This window comes from Sciurus carolinensis, chromosome 5 (genome assembly GCF_902686445.1).
Source record: "Sciurus carolinensis chromosome 5, mSciCar1.2, whole genome shotgun sequence".
NCBI lineage: Eukaryota > Metazoa > Chordata > Mammalia > Rodentia > Sciuridae > Sciurus > Sciurus carolinensis.
Genome location: NC_062217.1, coordinates 11,940,258 through 11,964,423, shown reverse-complemented (window position 1 = coordinate 11,964,423; position 24,166 = coordinate 11,940,258). Strand labels below are relative to the sequence as shown.

Below are 24,166 nucleotides of genomic sequence, written 5' to 3'. Positions count from 1 at the left end.
ATCAGGACCAGGGTCCAGTTTGCTTTCAGTGGAGAAGTTCTGACCTGATTAGGACCTTCCTGTGGTAACTGACGCTCCACACTCTCACTGTGTACCTGTTCCTGCCTCCCTCCCTCTTCTCTACCAAGTCACATCTTCCTTCTCAGACTTTCCTCTGCTTGTGTCAGCATCGGTTTCAGTATTTAGAGTGGAACCTACCTTACATCAAGCAAATTTAAAAATGTATTTCTGTAGAATTTTAGTGAGTGCAGCTTAATAAATAGTGTTCTTTTGAAATAAACTCTGTGAAACACTGGTACTTTCTGAGGGGTACCTGAAATTTTAACCCCCATTTAAATTATTAATATAAATGAGAATTAAAATTTCATTCTCATTTAAATCATGATTCTTTCCCCCAGATGTTTATCCTGATTTTGTAAGTCACATTGCCATTGTTCTAGGCCATTTTCCAGTCATTTGTCATTTTGGTCCCTTTCATGTTTAATGGCACAGTGGAAAGAGTAGACTTATATTTGGAAAGGGTTCTGTGGCCAACTAGGTCAGGAATGTTATTGGATGTATTGTTTTTTAATGATTGATAGTGCACACTCACCCTTCAAAGGCCCTTGAACCCAGCAACAAAAGAAAGTTGTTTTAACTTTATTAACAGTTTTTAAAACTTATTGGGAATGAAAAATAAAATATAAGGAAGAAACATAAACTTCTTTTGATTGTACTGCCCAGACTTGATCTTTGCATATTGCTATTGTGTAAATTTTCACCTGTGTGTGTGTAAACATTTTTTTAAAAATTATTTTTATATATTTCAGTTGCTAATAGACCTTTATTTTATTCATTTATTTATGTGTGGTGCTGAGACTCGAACCCAGTGCCTCACACATGCTAGGCAAGCACTCCAGCACTGAGCCACAACCCCAGCTCCCGTAAACATTTTTAAAAAGCAAAATTAGGGTGTGTTTTGTTTTCTGCTTTTTTCACTTAGCCTTCTTAAATGAATTTAACCATGACATTAACAATCTTCAAAATCTTTAAAAATTTTTCTTACAAAAATGAAACATGGTTGCTGAAAAAAAAATTAAAAATTATACAAACATGTAACAGAAAGGAATAGTCTCACATAGTTACCATTCCATGTGGATAACCAGCATTGATAGCTTAGTTATTCTCCTGGACTTTGCCATGTGTGACTTGCCTATGAGTTCCCTTTCTTTTCACAGATGCATAGAGATATGTGCACACATATATGTATGTATATTTAGTTTTATATAGAAATGACCTTTGAATGTACATTTTTTGTTCTCCCAACATTATCTTTGAACATAAAATGTACAAAAATCATGAGTTTGAATGATTATAACATTTTATCAGACTAAAATGTTTTTTTTCCCCAGTACTTTTCCATTGAGAAACCATGTTAAGTTGAATAATCTCTATACCTAGGTTACGATCACATCTCTGACTTGGTCCTAAGGAAATCATCACTAACGTGGAGTTACAGAGTGAAAGGATCACAGCATTGGGAAGCAGCATTGGGAATCTGTTTTGCCAAATCCTTCCAAAGGCTGTGTCACTTTATGCTTTTAGCAGTCTAGGAGTGTGTATTTCTTACCAAACTATTATAACAATTGAGAATAATGATTTTCAATAATTTTTGTCAGTAGGTTAAGAAATGTCATTTCATTGTTATCTTAATATGCATTTCTTTGAATGCCTGGGAAAGTGAATCTTTATCCTCTTTCTTTTTTGGTACCAGGGATTGAACCCTGAGGTGCTTAACTACTGAGCCACATCCGCAGCCCTTTTTATATTTTCATTTAGAGACAGGGTCTTGCTAAGTTGCTTAGGGCCTTGCTAAGTTGCTGAGGCTGGCTTTGAACTTGTGATTCTCCTGCCTCAGCCTCCTTAGCTTCTGGGGCTCTTTCATTTTTATTAGCCTTTCATCTTTCAGATTTGGTTTGGTTACCACTTGTTGTGGCTACCTTTATAATTGTAAACAAAGGACAACTTACCCCCCCCCCCCTTTTTTTTTTTTGCGGTACTGGGGATCGAACTCAGGGCCTTGTGCTTGCAAGACAAGTACTATACCAGCTGAGCTATCTTCCCAGCCCCAACCTCCCCCCTTTTGATTTTACCAATTTTTGGCATACTCAGGAGACTCTGCTATGAAAATGAGAAATTAACACAGGAAACAAGTGCACCTCTTCTGTACTCTGCTTCCTAATTTCTGTGTTATACACATGCTATGTGTGTTTATAATCTGTTCTGTAACAATGTGCCTTCCATGCTTGTCTATGGGTTGATTTTATAAGGCACATCAAAACCAACAGCTGTACTGGTGTTACTGTGACTGTATATTTACTGTGGAATCCAGACTCGAGATTGGACATATAGAAGGAAGTGAAGTCCTTGGTCAGGAAAACTGTGCTGCTTCAGGGAGTCTGAATTTCTTTTGAAATGTCTTCTTTACTTGTGAGCTCACATTCAGCTACTGCTGTTTCTGAAATCCTGCATCATTTTTTTGTCCTGGCACTGTTTTTTTTTTCTGATACCTTCTTGGAATACATTTTTTCATCTGAAGATACAAGTGCTGAACTTTCTGGATTCCTTCCGTGGCCGTTCTTATACAGTACTGAATGAATTGATTCTTTCTTAATTACCTAATGAGGGCCTCCTTGTTTAAGGGTAGATTTTTTTCCCGTTCTTTCTTCTTCATCCTGAGGGAGAAGGCAGGGCTGACCACAGGCCCTTTCCCAGTATGCAGGGCCTGGGAATAGGCTGGCTTCCACAGAGTGCAGAGGTGGGACGAAGGCTGGCAGACACCATGAGAACCCCCTGCAGTTGTCAGAATTAGGTGGGCTTGGCGCTTGTGGTGAATTTCTCTTCTGGGTGAAGTTGTCCATTCCCTGTCATCCCATTCTCTGATCTCTTGTGGAAGATTTGAAATCACCCCAAGTTCTCTTCTACTTGTCTTCCAACCCTTTCCCCAAGCACATTTGCCCCCTTCTTTTATAGAGAATTTGTAGGATTTTATCCAACCCTTCTTTCCTACTAGGGTGGTGGAATGGAGGAAAGAATGACTGTTGGTTAGAAAGAATGTCAGAGACTGGATTTGGGGATGGGGTTTTGTGGAAGGACCAGATGACCCTGATGACATGTGTTCAGGGCTTTAATACTACTGGAGGTGACTTTAAATGATGTTAAACCCAACAGTAAACACCATGCATTTTTTTTTTTTCAGTCCTGATTATATTATCATTCAGTTTATTTTAGTCCTGATTATCATTGAGGTTCTTTTTTTTTTTTTTTTTTTTTTTTTTCCTGATTACATTAAAGAGAAGAATCTTGATTCAGTTCTGGTTGTGAATGCCTCTCTAATGACAGATGGTTTCTCATCATAACAATGAGAACAGGAGGCAGGCCTAGATTTTTCTGTCAGTAACAATATTAGTTAGAATTTAATAACTTTATTCTGTTGTTAGTGTTTATTTTTGTGGTTACCACCTACTGATTACAATGTGACACTTGTTTTCCATTTGTTATAGTGGTATGTAAAGTTCCCTTTAAAATATATTTCTTTATGCAAATCATAGTAAGGTGACTTAGAGAAAAATACTAAAGAACAGGATAGGTAACAGTAGGATGTGGCAGGGATGGCTGTTCGAGAAGTGCTCTGAGCTGCTGCCCTGACCGCTCGTGCTCTTCCGGGCTCTTGGGTTTATTGGTTAGTTCCCAGGATGCAATTGAGAGACACATTGCTCTGGTGTCTTGGGTGTTCCTTTATTCCAGTACAGCTTTGGAAGGGAGGAAAAGTGGACAGGTGTCCTGACTGCTGTTCTAAACTGGAATTCTGTCTGGCTGTCTTTCTGGTTTCATTTCTTCATTTGACTCTTCACTCCTTTTGGACCTAATGTTGGTGTTTGGGAGTTAAGAGGGACTTTTCCTCTTCTCCAGCCAGCCAGTTTTCTCAGCACTCTTGGTTGGAGGTTCTTGGAAGCTTTTGGTCCATCATCCACTCACAAAAAATGCTGAAGGGTCACAGAGAAGTCCAGACTCAAAGGGCTTTCAGCCTGGTTCTCTTACGCTTTTGCATCAGATAGAAGCGGGAAGGTCCCTGGGCTTGTTGAACTCCTGTTTTGTCTTCCATCTCTTCCCTAAGTAGACTGCCGTAGTCTCCATGCAGCCCCTCCTATTGGTCTTTGGGATGTCCCGTGCATGTCCCGTGCAGTTCTGTCAGCCTTGCTGTGGCAAAGGGCATCCTTTGCTTGGTTGAGAGTTGCTGGGTCTTTGCCTACCTGGAACCATCCCTGGCTTGTCATGTGACCTGATAGCTCAGCCCTCTTGTAAATCGGATTGTTGATAGATGCCACCTCTCTGATGCTTCTCAAGGCCAGGCTTGGGGACAGGCAGGCCACACAGGTCTCTGGTGTGTGTGTGTGTGTGTGTGTGTGTGTGTGTGTGTGTGTGTGTGGCGGGGAGTGGTTGGGGAAGAGAGTTGTTTGCCAACACTTTGAAATGGGGGTATTCTCGCAGAAGTCCAGATTTCTGTTTTTTCCTGGGGTGAGTGACATGGCAATTCAGGGCTGAACAGTTACATGACAGCAACCCACTGAGCATGTGCTGGACTTGCCATGAGTTGCCTGTGGCTCCGATGCTGCCTGGAGTAACTGGGTGTTTCCACTTTTCAAAATTATATTTCTTCTCTCTTACGGTTTATTGCACAGGTCCAGAGCTTTCCATGAGCTTCCTGATTCACTTGTTTTCATAGTTGCACTTGCTGATGAACGTGATTTATTCTATATTAATATGTAATATTCACAATTTTCTTACCTCTTTGGCTTTTAAAATTATTTCATTATAAGTCTTGTCTGATTAGCACTTTTAACAATTACTGCTGTATTACATTTAATGAAAGGGTTAATGTTGGTATAAAATCTCCCTGAGAAGTGTAAATTTGATTAGTGTCCAGCACAGTGACAGGACCAGAATATAATAAATGTAGGTGCCTGATGCCGTTATTGGGGCCTTGCAGATTTGCAGATTTGATGTGCTTTTCTCGGGCACCTCAAATGCCCAAGAAAATACTATTTCAGAGCTTCCTTTTCAAATTTTAATGCCCCCTCATTCACAGAAAATGTTTTAGATGCAGAACACATTTTTGTATCTAGAGGTCAAGTCCTTCCTGGCTTTTTTTTTTTTTTTTTCTTGGAGACGTCTTAGCATTTTCTTCTGGTTATTTTCCTGATACTTTATAACCACTGGTACAGTCACAAGTGTCTTGGCCACCTTCTTGAGCCAGGCACTCTGCCCCATTGTATGGGGACCCACATGAGGAATGGTCAGTGTGCATGCACCCGGTGTCATTTTCTCCCTAGGGCATTAGGGACAGGATGCAATTCACAGGTGGCTTTCAGCCTTTTACTTCTAACACTATAAGGGAAATGGGCACAGCAGAGGCGAACGGGACCTGTGGAGAAGGCCACCAGGAGGCAAACGTTCCTTCCTAGAGTGGTCACTGAGGTTTCTTCTCGGAAGCCGGGAGGCTTGGGAGTGCGTTGTGATGGAAGCGGAAGGTGCCCCTTACTAAGCGTGGCGTGCTGCACTTCTGTGGATTTCTACCTTTATTTTGGACTTAGTTCCTTTTTGATGAAAAGCTTTTAAGAAAGTTGCTTCATGAGATACCAGATCACCCCATTCCTGTGAGAACCCTGAGCAAGTGGTTAACCATTCAGAATCGGGGAGACCAGCCTGCGGTAGGACACTGGCCCCTCCTCTCAAGGTGTGAACCACACTGGCTTTTGTCCTGTGTTCTCTTATATGCCAGACTCTGGGGCTATTGGAGCTGCTGGGCTGCTGCCCCCACCGTGTTTTCAGCTAGAGTGCTTCTGTAACAGCCCAGAGGCTGAGCTTTGCAAACCTGTGGTTAGTGTCTTCAGGACCAGAAAACGAGCCTGCTATTCAGGTCACTATCACAGAACAACATTCGCCATGTACACTTATTGGCTTCTAGAACATTTGTGTTGTTGAGCAGTTAACAGAAACCACGATGTAATTTCAGCACATTTCATCACTACACACAGAACCCAGTACTCATTAAGTGGTCACTCCCCGTTCCTCCTGTCCTTGCCTGTTTTCTGTTTCTATGGATTTTTAAATTTTTAATATTTGATATACATGGGATCTGCAGTGGGTGGCCTTTTGTGTCTGGCTTTCACTTAGCATAATGTTCTTCAGGTCTGTCCACATAGTGCACTTCATTGATCCATTCCTTTGTTGGTGGACATTGGGTTGTTTCCGCTTTTGGCCAGTCATAATGCTGCTACTTTGAACATTTGTATATAGCTTTTTGTTTGAATATCTCTTTTTAGTTCTCTTGGGTATATAGCTAGAAGTGTAATTGCTGGGTCATATGGTGATTCTATGTTTGACTTTTTGAGGAACAAAAATGCATTTTAAGTATGAAAATAGTGTATAAAGTTTTATTTTCTTGTTATATAGTAGGGAAACCTTTGTTTCTTTACAACAGGCAGAATTGGGTTCCATGCCAGCCTCTCCGCTAACAAATTATGATGTTGGGCAAGTCATTGAGTCTCGTAGCCTCTTTTTCTCTCTTAGGTGTGTGGACAATCCTGCCTCCATGCTCCTGCAAGGACTCACCAAGATGGTTCACCCAGAAAATGCTCCTGTCCTCACAATGCTGGCACCCACTAACCCACAGCTCCTGTAGTCACCGTTTACCTCAGTGTTGTCACCTAAGCCTGACTGCTGTTCACTGCCACAAGGAACTGGCTGTGTACTTTGGTCATAGGAAAGAGATATAAGAGATGAGTGACCCAAAAGGAAATCTTACATGTTTTATATTATCTTTCCTATAGATGCTTTGTAGTTGTAGATTGATTCATTGTCTGTTATTCTTAAAATTTATAGCATTGCTGTTTTCAAAGGTAAAAGAACCTCTTGCAGAAAAGCGACCTTTTTAACCTCCTATTTGATCACTGCTTGGGTTCTTTATGTGTGAACCACTTCCTGACTGCACTTACAGACAGGAAGATTGCTAGTGACTATCTTACCTCATGGGGATTTAATGAACCTTTTTCCTCAATTAGTAACTAGTTAAAAAAAAGATGTGTGTATAAAGTTAAAATCTCTTTTGAGTAGATCAGAGATTACCACTGTTAATGTTTTGGTAAATGCTTTAAAAAGCTTATATTATGTAATATTTTTTAAAAGTATTATATGATAATACCCCTAGGAATATTTTTAGGAATGTCTTTCCAAGGCATGAAATATTTGATAACATCCTATTTCTTAGCATTGAATATTATTCCATTTTGTGGTAGAACATAATTTACCCATTTTCCTATTGGATATTCAGGTTGTTTCTAGTATTTTTACTATAGACAATGCTGTGATGAACATCTTTGTAGAAAAATTTTTGTGTATGTCTATGATAATTACTTTGGGCTGAATTTCTAGACATAAATTTTCTTGAATCAGAAGGGGTTTGTGTGCATGTTTAAAAATTTTATTTTTGTGGGATTGAACCCAGAGGCACTTTACCACTGAGCGATGTCCCCAGTCCTTTTTATTTTTTGAGACAGGGTCTCGCTAAGTTGCTTAGAGCTTTGTTGAGTTGCTTAGAGCCTCACTAAGTTGGTGAGGCTGGTCTTGAATTTGCAATCCTCCTGTCTCAGCCTCCTAGGTTGCTGGGATTACAGGTATGTGTCATTGGGCCCAGTGTGTTTAAAATTTTGATAATTTCAGCATTTAATAAGTACCCACCACTCTGTGCTGCCCTCTTCCCAGACTATAATGTTTTTATATCTCCATTCAAAATGGTGCCGTGAATAACAAAAGTAAACACAATTGTGACTAAAGGATAGGAATAAGGTAGACATGGGAAGAGCAGTTTGGGTAGAAGGAGAAGTAGCTATAAACAGGCCTGTGGTGGGAATCAGTGTCAGGACCCAGGTAGTAATATAAAGTGCTGTGCTTAGTAGTACTTTGCCCTTGACAGGTGCTCAATAAATGTTGGTTAGTGTTAGTGGTAGTGAGTTAGAGCAAAGGGACAGCCTTGTCATTAACCATACAACAGTAAGAGACCACTTTTGTTTTATTTCTGTGGTGCTGGGGATTGAACCCAGGGCCTTGTGCATGCAAGGAAAGCACTGTACCAACTGAGCTATATCCCCCAGCCCAAGAGACTACTTTTGCGTCATGAATCGCCAGAAATTTGGTTTCATAAGCAGATTCTTGGGCAGAATGTGAACTGGGTTTCATAGTGCATTTTTCCTTAATCTGTAAATTTGGTGAATTACATTGATTTGCTTTGCATACCCAGTATAAACTTCATTTGGTCACTGTATTCTTCGTATATGTTGTTGGATTTGACTTGCTTTTTTTTTTTTTTTTTGCATCTATGTTCATAAAGGGTATTTTTCCCTTTTCCACTTAATGTCTTTGTCTGATTTTGGTGTAAGCATAATGTTGGCCTCAAAATGATTTGGAAAGTAGTCCTTCCTTTGTATTGAGAAAGTGCTTGTGTAGAATTGTTATTCTTTTCTGTTAAATGCTTGGTAGAGTTCTCCAGTGATACTATCGGTCTTGGAGTTTTCTTCGAAGACTTTTTAAACTATGAATTCAGTTTCATAATATCTATAGGACTCTTTAAATTATTCATTTCTTCATGAGTGAACTTTGGTAGATTGTATCTTCGAGGAATTTATTTCATTGAAAATATCAAATTTTGAGTTTGAAGTTGTTCCTAGTATTCCCTTCTAATCCTTTAAAATTTATTTTAGTTGCGATAACACATGAAATTTTACTATTTTAACTATTTGAAGTGTGTAGTGGCATTATATATGTTCACATTGTTTTGAAACATCTTTTAAATGTTTCTGGGATCTGTAGCGATGACCCCTTCTTTTGGTAATTGAGTTTTCTTTTTTTTCAGTCTTGAAGGAAGTTTATCAAAATTTATTGATTCTCTCAAAGAACCAGCTTTTTAGTTTCACTAATTTTTCTCTTATGATATTTTGATTTTTCTGTTTCATTGATTTCTGTTCTTATTATTTCATTCTGTGTGCTTGCTTATAGTTTAATTTGTTCTTTTTCTAATTTTTAAATGATTGCAACCTACATCATTATTTGAAAACATTTATTTTTTTTCCTATTACAAGTATTTAGTGAGGTAAATTTCCCTGTAAGCATTATTTTGGTTGAAGTTCACAAATTTTGTTTGATTTGCATTCTATTTAAAATATATTCTAATTTTCCTTGTAACTTTTTCTTTGACCCAGATATTATTTAGAATTGTGCTTTTGAATTTTCACATAGTTGGGGGATTTTCCATCTATCTCTTATTGGTTTCTAGCTTGATTCTGTTGTGGTCAGGGGCATACTTTATATGATTTCATATTACATTTATCAAGGTATCCTTTATGACTTAGTATGTGGCTGGTGTTGGTGGATGTCCCATGTGCAATTGAAAATAAATGTGACTTGCTGTTGTTGGGTGGAGTGTTATATGAATGCCAGTCAGGTCAGATTGGTTAATGGTGCTTTTTAGGTCTTGTGTATTCTTATTTACTGTACCAGTCAGCTTGGACTGCCATAACAAAGTACCACAGAGTGTAGCGTAAAATGAAAGAAATTAATGTTCTCACAGTTCTGGAGCTGAAGTCCAAGGTGCAGGAGTCGGCAGGTCTGCATTCTCAGAGGCCTCTGTCCTTGACTTGCAGACATCTGTCCTCTCATGGCCTTTCCTCCATGAACACACACATTCCTGGTGTTTCACCCTCTCACAAGGGGATCTGTCAGATTGGGTCAGGGTCTCATCTGTGTCCCCCCACTCTTAAGCACTGCTACGAGGACACTTTCCAAATATAGTCACATTGGGGTTAGGGCTTTAGCATGTGAGTTTTAGGGGGACACATTCAGTCCATAACAGTGATTTTCTTTGTGTCTTGTCAGTTACAACATTCCTAAGAGAGGAATGTTGAAGCTTCCATCTGTATTTGTGGATTTATCTGTTTCTCTTTTCAGTTCTGTCAGTTTTTTTGTTTTTGTTTTTAAGAATACTTTTTTTGTGCGTGCTGGGGTTGAGGGGTCAAACCCAGGGACTCGTGTGCTAGGCAAGTGCTCTACCTCAGTTATACCCCCAGCCTAGTTTTATCAGTTTTCATGTATTTTGAAGTCTTGTCTTGGCTCTCAAATTCTGTAATTCACTGTGTACCTCTATCCAGTGTTTTAATTATGAAAAACTTCAAACATACAGAAAACTGAAAATAGTGGTATAGCAAACACCTGGGTACCCACCACCTAGATTCTACAATTAACATTTCGCTGAATTTGTTACCAAATATTCATCCCTATATTCGTTTGATAGGACCACCTTATTTTTTGACTCATTTCAAAGTAAGTTATAGTTGTAGCTTTCTATAAATTTAAGTGTGTATAAAGTAGAATTGTTTAGTTGTTTTTTTTAAAGTAAATTTTTCAAAAAATCACATACACAGATCTTGAGTTGATCAGTAAATCCTGCTGTCCTTAGAAATACTGCTTGCCCTGTGACGTGAGTCTTCTCGGATGATTGCATGTTGTTGCTTTTAACGTGGGTGTTAGGGATCTGGGTTTTCATTCTTTTTTTTTTTTTATCATTAAATTTTTGTTTTAATGGGTCTCAAAATTCTGTGACAGATTTTTGGTCAAGTTGTTTCCATTAAAAAGTACTGATTTTAAAAACTAATAACTTAAAACTGCCACACACACACAAAAAAACAAACGGTCCACAAAACATTCTCCTTTCCTTCTGAAGGTTTTACGATGCATTGTTATCATTAACCAGTCTTTTACTATTAAACTTAAATGGCCAATTGAGACAAACAGTTCTGAGACCGTTCTTCCACCACTGATTAAGACGGGGGTGGCAGGTGTTAGGGGTAATATTTAGCCTTCTGAGCTTTCTGGGCAGACGTGGTGACCTTGCCAGCTCCAGCAGCTTTCTTGTCCACTACTTTGATGACACCCACAGCAACTCTCTGCCTCATATCACGAATAGCAAAGCGACCCAGAGGAGGAGAGTCAGAGAAGCTCTCAGCACACATGGGCTTCCTGGAGCCATGTCAACGATGGCAGCATCACCAGACTTCAAGAATTTAGGTCTATCTTCCAGCTTCTTACCAGAACGGCGATCAATCTTTTCTTTCAACTCAGCAAACTTGCAAGCAGTGTGAGCTGTGTGACAATCCAGGACAGGGGCATAGCCAGCACTGGTTTGGCCTGGATGGTTCAGGATCATCACCTGAGCAGTGAAACCAGCTGCTTCCATTGCTGGGTCGTTTTTGCTGTCAGCAGCAACATTGCCACGACGAACATCTTTGACAGACACGTTCTTGACGTTGAAGCCCACATTACCTCCAGGAAGAGCTTCACTCAGAGCTTCAGGGTGCATTTCAACAGACTTTACTTCAGTTGTGTCGTTGACTGGGGCAAAGGTGACCACCTTGCCAGACTTGAGAACTCTAGTCTCCACTCGGCCCACAGGGGCAGTACCAATACCACCAATTTTGTAGACATCCTGGAGGGGCAGACGCAAAGGCTTGTCAGTTGGACGAGTTGGTGGCAGGATGCAATCTAAAGCTTCAAGCAGTGTGGTTCCACTGGCATGGCCATCTCTATGGGTGACTTTCCATCCCTTGAACCAAGGCATATTAGCACTTGGCTCCAACATGTTGTCACCATTCCAACCAGAAATTGCCACAAATGCTACTGTGTCAGGGTTGTAGCCAATTTTCTTAATGTAGGTACTGACTTCCTTAACAATTTCCTCATATCACTTCTGACTGTAGGGTGGTCAGTGGAATCCATTTTGTTAACACCAACAGTTAGTAGTTTCACAACCCCAGTGTGTAAACCAGAAGGGTGTGCTCACGAGTTTGCCCAGTCTTGGAGACACCAGCTTCAGATTCACCAACACCAGCAGCAACAATCAGGACAGCACAGTCAGCCTGAGATGTGCCTGTAATCATATTTTTGATGAAGTCTCTGTGTCCTGGGGCATCAATGATAGTCACATAATACTTGCTGGTCTCAGATTTCCACAGGGAGATGTCAATGGTGATACCACGCTCACGCTCAGCTTTCAGTTTATCCAAGACCCAGACATACTTGAATGAACCCTTTCCCATCTCAGCAGCTTCCTTCTCAAAATTTTCAATAGTTCTTTTGTCGATCCCACCACATTTGTAGATCAGATGACCAGTAGTGGTAGACTTGCTCAAATCTACGTGTCCGATGATGATGTTGATATGAGTTTTTTCCTTTCCCATTTTGGCTTTGATTTAGCGGTGGTTTTCACAACACCTGTGTTCTGATGGCAAACCCGTTGTGGAAACAAAACAAAACAAAACAAAACTGGTTTTTCATTCTTAAAAGGAGATTTTAAAGGCGTTTTTCAGATTTATGAGATCTCTCTTTTGGGGGTTTGTTTAGTTCTAGACAGAATTAAAATGGTTGTATAAATGGGATTAGTTATTAATCAATAAGCATTTATTGTTAGTTTTTTCCCTTGCAGTTCTGGGAGTGAACCCAGGGCCTTGAGCCCCTTAGAGGGTGCTCTACAACGGCTGCATCTGCAGCCCATTTGGATTTTGTTTTATATTGGGACGAGGTTTTGCCAGGTGGCTCAAGCTGACCTGGCACTCGTGATGCTCTTGCTTCAACCTCCCAAGTAGCAGGGTTTTCAGGTGTGTATCACCCCACCCAGCTGGGTCTACAGGTGTGTATCACCCCACCCAGCTGGTTTTTAAAGTTTTAATTGTGGTAAAATGTACATAACGTAAAATTCACAGTCGTATCCATTTTGAAGGGTCCAGTTCAGTGGTGAGTAGAGTCCTGTTGTGCAGTCTTGTTCTTCGTCTTGCAGACTGAAGCTCTGTGCGTTAAACCACACATCCCTCATTCCTTGCTCTGGGCCGCTTCTTTGTTTTTATGAATTTCACCACTGCAGTTACTTCACATGGGTGAATCATGTCATATTTGTCTTTCTGTGACAGGCTTATTTCCCTGAGCACCCTGTCCTCAAGGCTCATCCATGTTGTGCATGGGAAAGGATAACCTTGCTTTTTCATCCTGAATCAAATCTCATCTGCTCATGCAGTGTAGCCTGTTTTATCTGTGTCCGCTCCTCTGTCAGTGGACACTGGCTGCTCCCACCATTAAGTTCCTGGGCAGCTCTACATGTCAGTCACCTGAGCAGGGCGTGGCAAACACACATTGATGGCCTTCAGTGGCTGGGTCCTGTCAAAGCCAGAGGGCCGCCGAGGAAGTGAACACACCACACTAAGCCGCTGCCCACACTAAGCTATGTGCCAGTGGAACTGAAGTTTGGGAAGATGGACAGTAGCAAAGGGATATATTTTTTTTTTTAATTCTAAAATGCAGGATTTTTATATTTTAATGTTTTTTAAATTGGGATGTGCCTTGTAATTGATGACATCTTTAAAATATACTTGATTATATTTCCTTTTTAGTGTCACTAAATTTTATGGTGTATCTTACAGTCAGCTTGAATTAGAGTTGGTGAATTACTCAAGTCTGCTATTAAGTCAGGCCCATGGGGAGGACAGTTGTAAAGGGCGCTTCACAAATAAGGTGACATTTGAGCTTAGCACCTGTTTAGCTCTGATGACATTTTTTTTCATAGCAGGGCTTTTTAAAAAATATTTTTTAGATAGACCTTTGTTTTACTCATTTATTTATATGTGGTGCTGAGAATCGAACCCAGTGCCTCACTCACGCTAGGCAAGTGCTCTACCGCTGAGCCACAAGTCCAGCCCCATAGCAGGATTTTATCCCTGATTGAGACAATATGTTGATTAGCATTCTGGCACAAACTCCTTACCTGCTTGTGGGCTGGTAATGGTTTGCAGACTGGTTCACTGAATGGTACTGGAGTGTAAAACCTGGGCGGATGGGATATGGGAGCATTTTGCAAGATGGGCCCAGATTCGCAGGTTTGATGAAAACAACATCACAGTGATCCAGAAGGGACCCTCTCTATACCTGGCTAGTTGCTCATTGGTGTGACTCTTGACTTCTCTGCTTTCTCCTGTTTTATACCGTTAGTAAATCCTGCCTGTTGTACCTTCAAAACACCCCAATTCTAACCTCTCTCTGCATCTCCATCCCAAGATGGAGCTACAGTTGTCTCCTACCTACATTATCAGAACAGCCTCCTAACTGGTCTTCCTCCTCTACCCTTGCCTTCCTATAATCTTGTCTTTTCAATTTAGCAACCAGAGTGACCATGAAACATCATTTTTCTGACGGTATTCTTCCTCTACTTAAGTTCTACTTAAACTTAAAGCCTCGTGGGCTGGGGGCAGAGCTCCCTGGTAGAATGCTTGCTTAGCACACATAAGGCCCTAGGTTCATTCTGTATTACTGAGGCGGGGAAAAAAGAAGAAAGAAAGAAAGAAAGAAACAAACCAGTGAAGTCCTCCTGTGGCCCTCAGTCACTGAGGAGGAAGGACTGGCCTCCCTTTGACAGTCTCCAGGGCGCTGCCTCCTTTGCTGCGCACTGCTTTGACCTCTGCTCCCAGCCGCACCGTGGGCCTCGCTGCATGTCGAACGTGTCCCTTCCTCTCAGCATTTGGACACGCTTTTTCCTGCCCTAGGAATGCTCTTTCCCAGATGTCTGCGAAGCCCACTTCTAAGGGCTCTGCAAATCTCTCCTTATCAAAAGGCTTTCCCCCAACTGCCCTACCTAAACGGAGGCCCCTGTTCCCCACTAGCACTCTTACCCGAGAGCAGGAGGGCTGAGTTATGCTCCAGTAGCAGACGACTCCAGAGTGTCAGAGGCTTGGACTACAAGAACAAGGCTTGCTTCTCTCCAGCACCACCTTGCCACTGTGGACACCTGGGTGGAGAGGGCCTCCCCTGTGTAGTTTTCAGCCCTGGGATCTGGCCGATGTGGAGGCTGCCATCTTGAGCGCTGGCAGAGGGAAGGAGAATGTGTGATTCACTGCTCGTAGAATATCTGCCTGCAAGTGACGTGCTGTACATTTACTTGACCCAAGCAAGTCACATTGCTGCCTAACTTCAGTTGGGAGTGGGGGGTGGGTAGCAATCCAACCATGATTCTGAGAAGAGACCAGGAAGTATTGGGAGATAAAGGCCAGAGGCTGGGACTTGCTTTTGTTTGGTGTTTGTTTCCATCTTACATAGTTTTATTTGTTTTCTTTTCTCTCCTTTCTAGACTATAAATACCACAGGGGTTTGGGCTTTGTCTTTTACTGCTATACTCTGGGGCCTAGAAAAATGCTTGGGATATATTAGATGCTTATAAATATTTAAAGAGTGATTGAGAATACCAAGGCAAATCGGTTTTCATTTGGTGACACATGAGCCAAGTTAGGAGTGTGAGTAGGGAGTTTGGAGGAGCAGGAGGAAGAGCTGCGATCAGACTTCCTGAGAGGCAGTGGAGTTAGTGTGACTCCATCATGAGTTTGCAGGGAAAGCTTTTGGTTCGGCCGTGATGACGGCCAGGCGTGTGGAGTTGCTCAGGAGTGGCAAGGAGGAGGCAGGAACGATTGGGAGCCCAAGTGGAAGAAGGAAGTATGACCCCACTGTCCCTCCCAGGTGCGCCTGCAGCACCCCTGCTCCCTCTCCTCAGAATGAGGAGAAGCCTTCACAGGGGGGAGCCTGCTTCCTGGGGTGCCACCGTGGTGTGGTGGTGGGGGCCATTTGTCACTCTTCATTCTTTCTTTCCTTTTTTCTCATGGCACTCTTGAGGCAGGTTCTCATTTGGCAGGTGAGGAAAACAGGCTTCTGCTGTTCACAGCACAGTTCAGGTTGTCATGCATGTGGCCATGGTCTTTCTGTGTACCTCGTGAGATTTTGGATCCGTGGTGCCTTGGTGAAGAGCATGCAGCCCCTTTCTACTGGTTCCAGTGTAGAAGTATGCAGGACCTCGCCAGAGAGGAAACACTTGGGCTGTTCTTAAACAAGAAGGAACCACAGTGTCAACTGTAACTGGTAAACCACCCCCAGGGAATTTCTTATGAGTAAGATTAAGGTGTGCTGACAGAATCTGAGAGTGTTCCCATCAGTGGTACTTGCGTGGTCTCGCCTGTGGGTGATCTGAGCATTTCTTCCGGGCCAGGGGCTGTGCTCAGCTCCTGGCAGATAGGAGAAGGGAAGGTGTGTGGTCTCCCTTCAGGAATCTGGAAAGCAGATGGGAAGGCAAACTACTTGGAACCAACTGGGAAAGCAGTATGCAAAAGTCCTTTAGGCTGCAATGGTTCACTCAGGTGGAAGGTGGAGGAAAGTAGAGTCGAAGCTGTAATTTGAAGGCTGCCTGTAAGGGAGCATTTGTACTGGGAAGGCGTGGATAGTATTTGGGATGTTAAATCCAGAAAAAAACTTTCCAAAAGCACTGAAACAGAAACCTTGTGTTCAGGAGGTAGTGAGATGGGCAGTGTAGTTGCAGTACAGGATCCAACCAATGGAGGTCATGCTGGAGAGGCAGGCAGACCCAGGCTGTGGAATCCGGGGAACAAGTGCAGGGCTTATCATCCTGCCTTGGAGCAAGCAGAAAAGTGACAGTGTTGAATGCTGATTTAGAAAGAAGATCCACATGCATGCAGTCCTTGCCCCTCAAGGTAATATAGGACCATGAAAATGACTACAGGCTGAAACCAGACAAAGCTATTTCAGTAATAATGGGGAAAATTTAGATAGTTTCATGACCTTTAAAAAATTTTGTTGAAATAATATCTTTTTAAACTTTAAAAATTTCTTAAAATGTGTAGTTATATAGGGAAATGAAAATAGTAAAACTAATATTTAGTGCCCTGTAACTTGTTAAAAATATTAGAGACAGAATCAAAGTGTTTTCTTTTTTTTCTGTTTAAAAGTACTTTATTGTTTTTCCAGTCAAATGACTAGTTAACAAGAAGGGTAAACTTGAATTAAACATGCTATAATTATACATCATCGCATTAAGGACAATGAAAATAAGAATCAGTGAGTTATACAAGTGTTTTCTTTGTGAGAAATATATCGAGAGTAGTTTGAGCAGAGTTTGCTGCCTTCTTGCATAGCCTATGATATATATATTTTTTTTATATCTTATAAATTGCCATTACCTTTCTGACCTGGCTGAATTTTCAATATTTTATTCTGTTTTTAGTGTCATGAAATATTTCTGAGAGTCCTTAATAGGAAGATTTTTTTCCAGCATCCTTTCTTCTGGAGTATCTTAATCCATTTTTTCTTTTTTTAATTCACAGTCACTGTATTAGTCTCCCATTGTTGCTATAACAAATTATCACAAACTCGATGTCTGCTTTCAGAACAAGTTGCCACAGGTTGTCTTGGAAAGTCAGCTTGAGCCCTGTTGTGTTCACAGTGCAAAATTCAGGAGGCCACTATAATCAACAGTGTTAACACTTTAACCTCTTTTTAATTTTTGAAAACAAGTGTTTCTGTATGCAAGTCTCCTGGTTGACCTGGTGGAAATGGTGCATCTCTTTACCCTTCAGTAACAGTTTTCTGGAATTGCTCTGTGAAGGTGGCTGGCTGTTCACTTGGTTCAGTCTCCTGTAAGAGCCAGCTGGGAGGGAAGCCCCTCTAGGGGATTCCTCTTGTTTCCCAGTGTCCTTCAGTCACTCACTTCCGCATGTGGATGTTCTAGTAGGAACTAAATGTCAGAGCTTCTGGACTTTGTCTTCATTCTGATTCAGAAGATTGAGTTCTCTTGCTCTAGATCCACGTGCTTTTTTAAATTTTAGGAGCAATCATTCTGAATGTGTTTCCTTTCTCCCCAGACAAGGCACCTCTGTCCAAGAGTCTTTTGCTGGTCCCCAGTGCCCTGTCCCTTCTGCTGGCCCTCCTGCTGCCTCACTGTCAGAAGTTCTTTGTGTATGACCTCCACGCAGTCAGGAACGACTTCCAGGTGAGTGGTGTCCATTGGTCTCTGGCCGGAGAGAAGGTTTTTTTTTTTTTTTTCTCCCCTCTCTTCCATATTTGCCTTTTCTTTCTATTTATTGGTACTTCAAAGCCCCTGGATTCGTAAGAAATATTATTAATATTCTATTAACAAGTACATTTTCTAGTTGTATTTATTGACATTCTCAAGCAAAGCAGAGTATAATGAAAAATTGCATTATTTCCTTTTACTGAATGCATGTTTCAATTTCACTTTTTACTTACGGAAAGGCAATTTATAATTATAAGGGTATACACACACACACACACACACACGCACACATATTCACATGTATATATATCTCAGTCTGAATATTTAACATTTTCCAAAACTTGTCAGTTTGAATATTTGATTAGATGGTCTAAGTTCTTTCAGCTGCAATACATTGTGAATTTGTGATTACTTATGATTACCAAATAGGGAAAAATTGTCTTGAATTTTTGCTTTCTAGAATAGCAGGACTGGGTGACTTTCAAGATTTATGGATGGAGCTCATTGAAAATGATGGTGTTCAGGTCTTGTCTGAATTAGAGTGCTGGTACAAATTATGCTGTGTAACCTGCCTCTCTTTGGAAAATACTTGGTTAGCGATTTCTAAGAATAACAGTCTAGTTCTTAGACACTGACACCTTTTCTTCAGTGATGTGATTAGATCCTCAGATGGAGGGTTTGAGGATGTGTTTCCAGTTTGGTCTGGAAGAATGAATAACTTGTGAATTAGCAATAGAGAGAGAAGGGCCTTTTGCTTCAGGAAGCCATTTGAACTTCAGACCCTCAGGAGTGTGGTGCAGGAGGCAGGGCTGGAGACTAACACAGGCCTGGATAGGAGGAGTCCTGAGGGGCAGTTGATAAAAGGCTTTATTTTATAGGTTCTGAATCTTCCAGATTTTGACAGGAGAGGCTGAGGTACTGTTTCATTTTCCTTTAGGTCTTTGTTGATTCCAAGCCAGCGACCAGTCTTTAGGGGGTGGTCATCTTCTTAATAGTGAGTAATAGTTTATTTCACACCAGTTCTCAGATTTTCATGTCCTTGAGCATGGTTGCAAAACAAATTGTTTAAAATTGTAGCTACTAGTTTCATTTGCCATTAACCCAAGGAAAACAAAATAAATGGTGTTCTATAATCATAATTTGTTGTATTTTAGAAATTATAAAATCTTTAATTTCCTTAATCCCTAGATTATCTTCGTGGTTCCCAGTGAGTGCTTTCACTATAGTGTTAAATGTGCGGAGAGATGATTGGAGTTGTCTGTCATAGTCTTTGAATTTGAAGAGATGACAGTCACATCGGTTTACATTTGTAAATTAGTTGACAGTGTCTGAAGCCCTCTTGTGTACACTGTCTGATTTGATCATAGGGATGGTAGTATATGCTGGCCTATAGTTTCTGTGATTCTGGTGCAAGCATGAAGTTTCTGAGGGAGAGAAGAATTAGTTAGGAGATGTCCTCTGTAACATGTATGTGCTCATGGTGGTCATTCCCGCCTCATAATTCTTTGCCAAGGGCTTTTCTCCTTGAACCCAGATGTGGCCTCTCCATAGACTTGCAGCAGGTGAAGTGAACTCTCAGGGACATCCATGAGCTAGTTCAGTGCCTTAGATTTTGGAGTACACTGTTACAGAGATGCCTGGTGTCTTGCTTGGGGAGGAGACAGAAGCAAACTGTTTTGTCAGTTGCTGTAGTTAGTTTTCTCTTTGTGTTCTTGTTATTTCAGTTGGCAAGAGAAGAGGTTGTATGACTTTAGAAAGTAAAATACTTCCTCTGTGCCTCTTCTTGATCTTAAAATAGGGATAATATTACCAGTGTTTGTGGCAATCTTATTCCCAATAGCCAAGGTGGAAACAAGCCAGTGTCAACAGAAAAACTAATGAGGAAAATATGGTATATACAGAGAATGGAATATTATTCAGCAATAAAAATGAAATTCTGATCCATGTTTCAACATATACCTTGAAGAGATTACACAATAATCAAGCAATTGAGCCAGACCCAAAAATACAAATACTGTATGATTCCAATTAAATGAGGTATCCAAAATAGGTAAATTTGTAGACAAAAAAGTACAACAGAGGTTATCAGGAGCTGACAGAGGGAGAATGGGGAATTAGTGGATGCTGAATTTCTGTGTGGGATATTGAAAGCATTCTGGAAATGGACAATGGTGATGGTTGTACAGTATTGTGAATATTCTCAATACTGCTGCATGTGTACTTAAAAATAGTTACAGTGGTAAACTTTACATCTATTTTACCACAATAAAAATTCAAAGAAAAGATAGGGTAAATTTGTTTTACCAACTTTGTAAGGTAAGGTAATTGTGAAGGGGAAAAAATGATCAGAATGTTTTGCAAATGTCACTGGGCTAATCTTTAAAAATCTGGAAAATGTTTAAGACTCAAAATTGATATTTGAGTAGCTCTTTATATATTTCCTTATATGTTTTTCACTCAACTAGAAGTCGATTGTAAAAAACTGATATTTCTAAGCCTGCTAATATTGATCATTTCTGACAAATTACCTTGCTATTAAGTAGTTGAGTTGTCAAAATTAGGCTCAGAAATTTATATTTCAAGTTTATACCTAGATAGTCATTTTTTCCTTTGTTTTATTAGTAGCATAAAATGAACATTAGGTTAGCCTTTCATTTCAACTCATATAATTAAAAGAATTGTTTTTAGTTGTAGATGGACACAATACCTTTATTTTATTTATTTATTTTTACGTGGTGCTGAGGATTGAACCTGATGCCTCCCACATGGTAGGCAAGTGCTCCACCACTAAACCACAACTTCAGCCCTCATATATATATAATTTTAAAAAATCTTATCTAAACACAGTTCCAAATTTCATTACAGAAAGTCTTCTATCGTCTTAATAAGAGCACATTTTCTTATTGTACTAAGCAAAATAAAAATTCCCTCTACACCCTTTGTGCTGTTGGAATGTTTAGTGTCACAGAATTGAGCACTTAGTTTTCCTTTTGTACGTGCATCATGGTTTTGCTTAAAGTAGTGTATACAAATGAGCAGTATAAAGTAAACAATCAATTTGCCAAGGCAGAGACCGAGTAACTCTTGCTTTTATTCATTGTTCTTTTTTAAATCCTTTCTAGATTTGGAGGTTGGTATGTGGAAGAATAATTTGCCTTGATTTAAAAGATACTTTCTGCAGTAGTCTGCTTATTTATAATTTTAGGATATTTGAAAGAAGATATGGAAGCAGAAAATTTGCAGTAAGTATTTATGTATTTTGCCTTTGCTACTTAGGTTTTAGAAAAAAATTTTGTTCTTTTTCCTTGTTTCATAATAGGTTTTATTTTGTTAAACTTGGTTTATTATTTATAATTATCTTCTTAAGTACATGATCCTGTATCTGATTTGGGGCACGGACATTAACCAAAGAAAAAATTTAAATTTAAGCCAATAGCATAATAAAATAATAAAATGATGATGATAGTAATGGTAATAGACAATATGAAGTGTGAACAGTAATAATTTTAACTAGGACTTTTACTTTAATAAAATTCTAGTCACTTGTATACTTTTTTAAAATTTATTTTTATTTAAAATTTATTTATTTGGTACTGGAATTGAACCCAGGGGCCCCTTACCACTGAGCTGAGTCCCCAGTCCTTTTATTAAAATTTTTATTTTTAAACATTTATTTATTTATTTTTATTTTTTGGTAACAGGGATTGAACCCAGGGGCACTTAACCACTGAGCCACATCCTTAGCCCTTTTTAAAAAAATTTTTTTTTTTTTTTTTTTGAGGCAGGATCTTGCTAAATTGCTTAGGGCCTCATGAAGTTGATGAGGCTAGCTTTGAACTTGCGATCTTCCTGCCTCAGCCTCCCGAGCAACCCATTTTTATTAATTTTTTGAGAGAAGTTCTTGCTAAGTTGCTCAGGCCCTTGCAAAGGTGCTGAGGTCTTGCTTGTGATTCTCCTGCCTCAGTTGCTGAGATCACAGGTTTGTGCCACCATGCCTGGCATCGTCACTTACATTCTTAATGGTTTTTGTGTTCCTTATTATAAGTATGTCTTGCTATAAATATCATTTTTCAACCAATTTGGAAATTAAGAAAGTTAATGCATTTGAACAATATGATTTTACTTCCCAATTTTGTAAAGTCTGTTCTAATAAAAACAAATGTTTAAAAAATATATTGCTTATATATTTATGTTGTTTATATATTATTTATATATATATAAATGAGCTGATTCTAACTAAATAAATGTTAGTTTATTTTTAGGTAACTTCTCTAACATTTTCTCCTGTTTTATTTTTCAGTCCTTTTTGCTAGGTTGCTGGATTTTGTCAGCCTTGTTTGACTTTCTCCTTGTTGAAGCTATGCAGTATTCATTTGGTATCACTGTGGCCAGTAATTTGCCTTCTGGATTGTAAGTAGTTCTTAGAGATTGGCTTAATTTAGAACTCTTAAATCTTACTGAAAGCATTATTGTTCATGAAAGTCACTAAAAGAATATTGTAAAAGTAAATCCAGCATATGTTTATCTAGTCACTATGCTCTTGAAATAGTTAATTTTATATTCACTCTTCTTTTAAACTGCGACATTCTATGTTTTAGAGAATTTTTAATGAATTTGCTATGCAGGTCTTAAAGACAATCTGTTTTGTGTTTTTATAATAATATTTTGTCTTTGTAATTTTATAAATTAATCAAACACAAATTAGAAATTTTAATTAGATTAGAAAATACATTTTGTAGAAAGTTAAGTTTCTAAAGAAATCTTTTTAGGCTGATATTGTTTAAATATTTCCACCAAAGGTAAAACAAAGTCAGTACACAGGTCACAATTTAAGCCCAGTCTGCAGGGACCAACTTGACTCAGTGTGTAGAGGTCTCCACATCATGTTGATTTTCTAAGAAACGAAAACTCTGTATTACTGTGTGCAGTTACTAGTAGCTAGCAGTAGAGTTGTCAGCACATATAAGTGGCCTTAAAGCACCACCTAAGTAAGTATAGGAGACTGGATTTGAGAGATGAGATAATTTGAAAGACAGATACTGGATATATAAAATTCTGTGTGCTAACTGTAGTCTTGTTTTAATTTTAGATATCAGGTTTGAGAATGATCAGGCCACTGCACATATCTGGATTCAAATCCACTTTGGATCCCTGTTTTTCAAATGTGATTCGTGTTCTAATGGCTCTCATGCTTACATTGTTGGTATTGACAGTGTAGTCGCCTTCCTGCAATTTACAGAATTGTTGGCATGAATATACATGAATGTTGACCTGTAGCTGTTTTAATGATGTTTGGTTCTGAATAATTTTTGCGAGGGGAGGTACAGGGTTGTTTGTGATAATTATCATGTAGTTTCTGTTGAACGCCACGGATTGTGTTTGAATCAGTCTGAGTTTGCTGTTCTGCCCTGGGAGCCCAGGTTGTCTCGGGAAGGTGTCAGGTGAACTCAGGAAAGAGGCAGCGGAGCCGAGGCTGCCATTCTTCTCCAGGTGTTTCTCACCCAGGCCAATTATTTTTGTTTTTCTGTGAAGCCTACCGAGTTTTGGAAGGGCACGTGTGTGTCGTGTGTTTGTTAGAATAAGTCTTGGGGATGAAGAACAATTATAGTTATTCTCATTTACATTGTCCCCTTGTCTGAGGATATTTCTCCTACTGCACATACAGTTGGGTGACAGTAGAACCTTCATTTCGTCTAGTTTATTATGGAATTCTATCAACTGGTACACAAAAAGTCCGATTCATTTTTAAAGTTGGCAGGAATTTTTACTTACTCTTAAGAGAGAACTATTTAAATCTCAGTTTGTACCAAGAGTTGCAAATGTGAATGAATTAAAAAATGATAGCATGTCCTTTGAAAAACAATGTGAATGTTAATTCAGCCATCTTCTCTTTTCAAGTCACAAAACATGATAGTATGACTTTTTAGAATCTTGAACTTCTTGAAAAGTAAACCATTATTTTAATAAGTAAACTTTGGATTTTGTAAAAATATCTTTTATTGGTAATGGCAAAACTTCAAAAATTTAAGAGAAGAGGGGCTGGGGTCATGGCTCAGTGGTAGAACACTTGCCTCGCATGCGTGAGGCGCTGGGTTCCACCTTCAGCACCACATAAATAAATAAAATAAAGGTATTGTGTCCATCTACAACTAAAAATTTTAAAATATAAAAAATTTCAAGAGAAGA

The 24,166-nt window shown here is 39.6% G+C and overlaps 1 protein-coding gene and 1 pseudogene across 1 annotated transcript in view; one reads left to right on the top strand and one right to left on the bottom strand.

Moving 5' to 3' along the window:
- Ubac2 (UBA domain containing 2) overlaps window positions 1-24,166 on the top strand; it is a 161,119-nt gene that overhangs the window by 8,861 nt on the left and 128,092 nt on the right. Inside the window, exons 2-4 of the mRNA XM_047554529.1 lie at window positions 17,829-17,956; window positions 21,103-21,222; window positions 22,281-22,390. Of these exons, the coding sequence (XP_047410485.1) occupies window positions 17,829-17,956; window positions 21,103-21,222; window positions 22,281-22,390 (358 nt within the window). The remainder of the gene's footprint in view (window positions 1-17,828; window positions 17,957-21,102; window positions 21,223-22,280; window positions 22,391-24,166) is intronic.
- LOC124984771 (elongation factor 1-alpha 1-like) lies at window positions 10,932-12,326 on the bottom strand (annotated as a pseudogene).